Consider the following 7714-nt stretch of genomic DNA (forward strand, 5'->3'; position numbering starts at 1 on the left):
CCTAGCCCAAATCCATCGCTTATAGTGAAAAAACTCAAATATCAGTCCCCCAAAACTAGGTTTGTCAAGTCTATTAGATGGAGCCAAATTTTTGTTCAGATTACACATAAATAGGTTAAAGATCTTTGATTCTGTACTTAACATGTTGAGTTTAAAAAATTGAAAGTTTTAACCATAATTTGATTCGTAAAGGATTTAGGTTAACATAGGTTAATTTTTGAACAAGCTGTAAGTTAAATGGAGGTTAGATGTTAAATGCCAGAATTAGAATCACAAATTATTGTATGAAATGATCTCACAGAGAGATATGCATTATGTATAGATTAAATAGCTTATCTTATAGATATATAAGAATATGAACTCATTATTTGAGATCTTCTCACCGAGAGATAGTCTCTCACAAAAATAGCTCAATTAGAATTGCGTAAAATGATTTAAAGATAACTTATTAAAAAAATCTTTTTCATTAGAATGTAAAAATATTTATAATAGGTGACGTTATACAGATATTAAAACAAACAAAATTTATTTTACAAGCTGACAAAATTATAAAATAAACAAATATTTAGCCAAAATTAGAGCCGATTACTTCATCAACTATATTTCACTTGTGTTTTCTTAAATCAAAACTTATCTTTGACTATATTACGAGATCAATTACTATTGAAAAAATATACAAAGTATCATTTTTTCATCTTAAAACTAGTACAATCCTTGCTATATACAAACCTTATAAGATATTATAATATTAAGTATTTTTATCTAACAAGTACAGTACAATACTTGTTAAAATAACATGATAAATTAAAAAACTAAATGTGAAACCGTCAACCATGTAATCAATCTATAACACATTACAAATAGTTGTATGAGCTAGACGGTATCATCAAAAGACGCATTTTATACATAACTTATTCAGGGACATCTCTTACAAGTTACAACTATAGCTCATACAGTCATGCGTCATACATAACACATTAGTCCTTACTACCTTGCTACAAAACCTCACAAAGAAGATATTAAAATGGATGATCCATGACCTTTATTCGGACTATTCAAAACACTCCCCAACAATCCATTTATCTCTTTCACAAAAATCTCCATTGCATTAGCAGGCAAACAAAGAGGAACAACAATTCCCTTTTCTCCATTAACGTTTTTAAATGGAATATAAAAACTCGAAATTCCTGGTACCGCCCCAACCCCACCTTTAGCGGGTCCACCATAAACGGGTGAACCCCAACCTAGATCCAGATTATCGGATCCGGATCTAGTAACATCAGAAACAATGAAAGAGCTAATCGAAGTACTGAATCGAGGCCTACCGTTAAGAACCATGAAATCAGCGACTGATTTCATGTATTCTTCTGTGACCGCAGATTTGGCTTGCTGTATGAGATTTAAACTGTACCCGATCGGATTGCGGGAAAGTTTAGAGACTGTTGAAAGGGCTACCGGAAAAGCGAAGCCGTTACCGTAATAGCCGGGAGGTAATGGTGGATTGAAAAGGTTACGAGAGTTGACGATGCACATGAATCGGACGAGTTGTTGTGGGTGGAGTTGTAAGGCGATTGTTCGGCATCGCCATAGACATGCGCTTAGGATTTCGAATGTTGACGCTTTTTGGTGTGGTGGAATCAAGCGTCTTAAAGCTGCAATCTGTTTCGGCCCTGTCAATCAAAATTATTAAATTATTAATGGTATTAGTTGACTCATTCAATCTAGAGGTGTTCATGGGCGGGCTTGGGCGGGTATACCCGCGGGTATTTGCCATAAAATCTACCCGCGGGCAAAAATTTACAAAACCGCGCCCGCATTTGCGGGCATAATTTTTTGTCGCTACCCGCCCATTTTTTAAGCGGGCGGTACCCGTGGGTAGGCGGGTATTTATTACATAAATATCAAAAATATAATTGAAAATATAAAGTTGGGTTTTGATAATAATTAAAATACAATACAATGTCCAAAATACTCCAAAAGTCCAAATACATAAAAAGTCTCAAATTATTCAAATTACAACCATATAAAAATACATAAAAAGTTTCAAAAAACTTCGTCAATGGTAACACAATCGTCATCTTCATCCTCCTTTTCATCTTCTTCTAAACATGGCTCGCCATAATTAAACATATTCGAATTACTGGAAAAGTGAAAGTGAAGTGACATTAAAAGAGGCGCTTAGCCGCTTACTTCCTTTTTATTTATTTCTTTTTTTTTTTTTTTCTCTTTTCGGTTACTTAAAATTTAAAAATTAAATTGATTATTAAATATTTAATATATATTAAAGTAAGCGGGCGGGCGGGTACACCCGCGGGTATTTTTTACGTGTCGCTACCCGCCCAATTAGCTTGGCGGGCGGGTATTACCAGCCCAAACTTAAATTTTTTTTAAAAAACGTTGTCCATTCCCGCCCGTTTTTCGAGCCGGGCAAACCGGTCCTGGCGGGTAGCCCGCCCATGAACAGCTCTAATTCAATCCATATGTAGAAAACGTACTAAAATTTGTGTTGATTATTTATTTGTTAGTATGTAAAATTATTACTCGGTCCGTCAGTCAGTACCTAATAAACAGTCTCAAGTACAAATATGGCGAAAAATATAAAATAACTTTTTATATTTTATTCATTTATATGTTGAATTATACTTATTTAAAAATTATTTGTTCATATTAGAAAAGTATGTGTTATTTTGTTAGTTGACTTTTTATGCAATCCTATGACTTATTTTGTTCATTTATATGCCTAATAAACAGTCTCAAGTAAAAATGTAAAATTATTTGTTAGTTGACTTTTTACGCAATCCAATGTGTTATTTTGTTCATTTATATGTCGAACTATACTCATTTAAAAATTATAAAAAGTTCATATTAGAAAAGTATGTGATTAGACGATTCAAACAAGATCTCACTTAACTATATTTTTACTTATATATTAACCGCAATATATAAAATAAGTTTAAATAATAAATAGTACCAAAAATAAAAATGTAACAAGGATTTCAAAATAGGGGATGTGGACTATTTCATACTACCTCCTATTCAGCTGAATTGTCCCATTTTTTTTGGCACTATTCACTTATCACTCTTAATTTGTATTTTACTCTTAATCTATAAGTTAAAACATAGTCATATGGGATCTTGTTTGATTTGTCTCAATACAAGGATTATTAATATCAACTTTTTATAATTTTTAATTAAGCATAATTTGAGATATTAAGAGTTAAAATGTTGCCTCGACAAGTGTGAAAAGTCAAATGGGACAGTTCAGCTGAATAGGAGGGAGTATAAGACATATATACAACTATGGATAATATACAACTATGGATAAGACGTAAATGTAAATTTAATGTGTATACGAGTATTAAAGACAAAATATAGGTTATGATAAAAGTATAAAATATTAAATTCAATAAGTCAAGTAAAAAGAGAAAAAGGGGCTAATTCTTTGATAGAGAAGGAGTAGGACCTAAACAAGCACACAATTCTGTAGTCAAACAATACAATTAATTATTATTGTTCCTAAAGATAATTTAAATCTATAATAATTTTCTTCAAAATAAATTTAAATTTCGATTTCCTCCAATACTTTCAATTTTAGGGTTACATGATTACCTCTAATTTATTTATTTATATATTTTCTGTAAAATGACTTGTTTTATAGTAGTAGGTTACATGGTTGCACTTTTAACTAACATCCCTTAAAATTGAAATTATTTATTATTAATTAAAAATTTAATTTATGCTACTGAAATTTTAGATTATTCTAAGCAAATTTTCCAAGTTAAATTAAAACTAAATTTGTAAACATTCATTTAAGACGATTTATAAATCAGACAGTATTACTAAATTAGGCTAAATAGTCCAAGTAATTAAATTGGTTAACACATTCACTTTCATAATTGAACCACATACTTTTTACTTGTTTAATGTATAACAACTTAACAAGTCATTTTTAAAACACTTACTTTTTGAGTTTGGCTTCTTAAATATACTTATTTCTCCGTCAAACGATCTCATACAAGAGTTGTTTAGTGGCAAAAGTTTGATATAAGTATGGGATTATTATTGACTACATAAAAATAAATATTAATTTGTGCCAAAATATACCATTTAGAGTTCAATTACTATCTATATAAACTAGTCTAATTTATTTGTATCAGATTCATTTTTGTATCGGCTAAGAAACTAAAAGGATAAGATTTCGTATTAAAATAATTATTGGTTGAGAATTGAGATTAAATGATATTGGTGGCCAGTAAATTTGATGGGAAAGAAACAATGTTGGCACTGAGATTTGAGAAGCTCGGGCAAAACATTAGTTATGGCCCCTAATAATCAAATAAACTATTATAAATCCCTAACTATTAAACATTAATACGTACCAAAAAAGAAAGACTTGTCAACCAAGTCATTCACCGGAATAAGGGTGTCATTAGTTTCCGCTAACACCTCTTCATATTCACGGTGTTGAAATTTGACATGGGGTGGTTTCCGAGCATTAAGAAGGTGGCGCTGCCAAACGGGGGGCGTTGAAAGTGATTGCGCCCCACTTGCATGCTCAGCTACTGCATTTAAGAACAACATTATGCCTTGAGCATCGGCCATTGTGTGGTTATATTGAAGTGCAAATATGAACCCACCACATTTGAATCTTGTCACCTGTTTACAAATAAATACCATGGTAGTTTTTAACATATTCAATATGTTCAATCGTATAGAGCTTCGAAAAATTGAGGACCTCAATATCAAATCACGTAGTATACATTTACTAAAGATACAAAGTAGATCAAAAAATATCATAATTTTAAAAATTGTACAGGGTCTTCAAAATTTTTTTCAATTTTTGTTCCGCCCCTGTCAAAAACTCCCTCTATCCCACTATTATTTTTCCATTTATTTTTGACACTGTTTATTAATCACTCTGAATTTATATATTATTCTTTATTTATAAGTTATAATATAATCATGTTCGATCTTATTTCACTCGTTTTGATTTAAATTTAAATTTTATTAATATTAACTTTTTATATTTTTAATTATATTCAGTTAGAGATATTAACGATTAACATAATGCATTGATATGTGTGTAAAAACAAAAAACAAATCAGAAGATGATAGTGGGATAAAGGGAGTAAAATTAAGTGGTATGATGATGATGTAGAATTCAGTGATCAAAATAGTAGAAAAAACTCAAGATATACGGTTTAAATCATCTTTTTGTAACTAATTAGTTTAACATATTTCATTTGAAAGCGAAAACCAAAACGTTTAAGCTTGCTATTGTATAACTAAATTGTTAGTGTATCGGTCATTTGACTATAATATTTTGCTAATGCACGAATCATTCAACTATAACTTTTTTTCTAGTGTATAACCTCATTTGATTAATCATTTTGCTAGTGTATTCATCATTTGGTTTTCAAGATTTTAATTTTTGACTTGACCCCACTTATAAAATACCGTTGTTTTGATGTACTAATAACTGATTGTGACATGTTATGTGAGAAAGTGTTACAATCAGTTTAAGGCCGTCTTGGCGGACGTTTTTAGGGCCCTAAGCGAAAGTGAAATAATGAGTTCTTAAAATGCGAATGTTATGCCTTTTTATGTGACAATTAATAATCTACTAATTTTATCGGTTAGACAAATCAATAATATGCTCAATTAACCTATTAACCTAGAAAATACAATAAATTAAAAAATCATTATTTAGTTACTTAAACACGATGATTATCGATGAAAAATTACCAAATTATATCCACCAACCAAATAACTGATAAACAAGTAACTAGTCATTAACAAAGTCACAAATGACCATTAATTTTGGAAAATCATAACATTTATTATACTATCATATTTTCATCTGCGTAAAAAATATTATTACCATTAATCGGGCCCTGAGCTGTCGCTTATGGTGCTCTTGTAAAAGAGTCGAGCCTGAATCAGTAGCAAGTATAATGGAACGAAACTAATAAAGATGAACAAAATATTACCTGAATGAGCATCAAAGGGGCATCCAATATATCAGTTGAGCCAGGAACATGCCAAAGTAGCTCATCCAAACAAGGGAAAGGAGGAAGAAGAGGATATCCAAATATCTTAAGATTTGCATTAGCATTTGCCTCAATAAAAATAATTCCTTCCCCATTACATTCCACAACCAACTTTCTCCCTTCTTTTTCCCTTAACCTTCCAGCAAATGGGTAGTATGACACCAATGCTTTAGCCACTGCCTTTTTAATAACCATCACTGGATCATTCTGATCACCCGAATGTTCGTAAATTAGAAAAGATGGAATATGAAAGCGAAGCCCATCTTGGTCATCGATATCAGAAAGTTCTTTAAACTCGTACGGGGTTTGCTCGGCCGGTGGGAGTAGCTCCGGGGCATGCCTCGTAACGTTAAACACAAAGGACGACATATTTGTTAAGCTACGATAAAAATGATTAATTTTCTTTTTCCTTTTATTTCGAGTTGAGAAAATATTTGTTTTGATTTTTATTTGGGGTTATTATGATTTTATAAAATTAAGTTTAATCTTATATTTATAGGCACTAAGGGGGGAATTATTAAGATAAGAGTGGAAAGTGCAACAAGACCTATTGGTAGTCAAATTAATGTATTGAATGACTTCTTTTTCTAGATTGAGGTTTTGGACCGGCATACATTTTATACGGCCAAACTAACTCACACTTGTGCGGACACCTACTTTCGACCCCTAAGAATATGTAATTATGACTGTCGATTAGTAAGGACAAAGCAGATTATTGTTCAGGGCCTTAAAATTTTTAGGGCTTAAAAACTATATTTTCATATAAAAGATTGATATTAATTTGAATTAAATTTTTATATAATTTACATTTTTTTCAATGTAATATGAGTTATTAGACTTTTTTATAAAATAGTTAGAATATCAATATTACAAAACAAACGAATATTATATTATTTATTATGCCTTAAATTTTTAGAAATCCTTATTACCTTTTGGGCTAGTCACCAAAAATAAATGAATTGACCTTGTATGTATACATTCAAACAACTTAAACAGAATATATATTTTCTAACATGTATAAGGAAAGGAAAGGAGGAGACATCATAATAAGGTAATTAAGTCTTAAAATCTTATTGTTTGATCTCCCTACACCTCGCGGCACCTTGTAAATGAAAGATAGCTCACTTATTATCGTTACTTAAATATAGTTGTGATTGGAGACGATAATGGGTCTAAAATTTTATTGGATTCATCTCAATCTCGCTCCTATTTTTAAGGTTGGAGTCTAATTTTTTTAATCTGATGAATCTGAGTCTAGTTTTGAGTCTAAAAAAAATAAATGGGTTTGTATCTAGCGTCTTCAGATTCTTGCTCGACCCATACCCTTTATTTGGACCTGTTTGAGACCCAGACCTGTTAGAGTCGTTTTAGATTCTCCAGATCCGCTCTAGACCGAACATATTACACAATCCTATTTTTAAACTAGATCCGCTCTAGACCAAACATATTATATTGAGGATATGTGCACTCCGCGGTATACATCAGATATTTGGTGACGGTTACATTATCACACTTTCAGCAGTTTCATTATCTTTGGTGACGGTTTGGTATATTTGGTGACGGTTACATTATCACACTTTCAGCAGTTTCATTATCTTTGGTGACGGTTTTTTTACTAATTCTACAGTTACCATCTTGTATTATATAAATATTGGTTGGAGTTA

The 7714-nt window shown here is 31.1% G+C and overlaps 1 protein-coding gene across 1 annotated transcript; it reads right to left on the bottom strand.

Moving 5' to 3' along the window:
• Positions 1-572: 572 nt before the first annotated feature.
• Positions 573-6530, bottom strand: LOC130806464 (benzyl alcohol O-benzoyltransferase-like). The gene is made up of 3 exons (XM_057671560.1): positions 5991-6530; positions 4380-4656; positions 573-1670 (listed from the first exon to the last, which is right to left on the bottom strand). The coding sequence occupies exons 1-3, from the start codon at positions 6417-6419 to the stop codon at positions 1006-1008; spliced, it is 1371 nt and encodes a 456-aa protein (XP_057527543.1). The 5' UTR covers positions 6420-6530; the 3' UTR covers positions 573-1005.
• Between the last annotated feature and the right edge of the window lie 1184 nt (positions 6531-7714).

Source organism: Amaranthus tricolor, chromosome 2, assembly GCF_026212465.1.
Source record: "Amaranthus tricolor cultivar Red isolate AtriRed21 chromosome 2, ASM2621246v1, whole genome shotgun sequence".
NCBI classification, from domain to species: Eukaryota; Viridiplantae; Streptophyta; class Magnoliopsida; order Caryophyllales; family Amaranthaceae; genus Amaranthus; species Amaranthus tricolor.

Coding starts and splice junctions, on each gene's coding strand:
- LOC130806464 (XM_057671560.1), bottom strand. CDS start 6,419: ATGTCGTCCTTTGTGTTTAACGTTACGAGGCATGCCCCGGAGCTACTC. Junction 4,657..5,990: donor CCCCTTTGATGCTCATTCAG/GTAATATTTTGT, acceptor ATTTGTAAACAG/GTGACAAGATTCAAATGTGG. Junction 1,671..4,379: donor TGACAAGTCTTTCTTTTTTG/GTACGTATTAAT, acceptor TTTGATTGACAG/GGCCGAAACAGATTGCAGCT.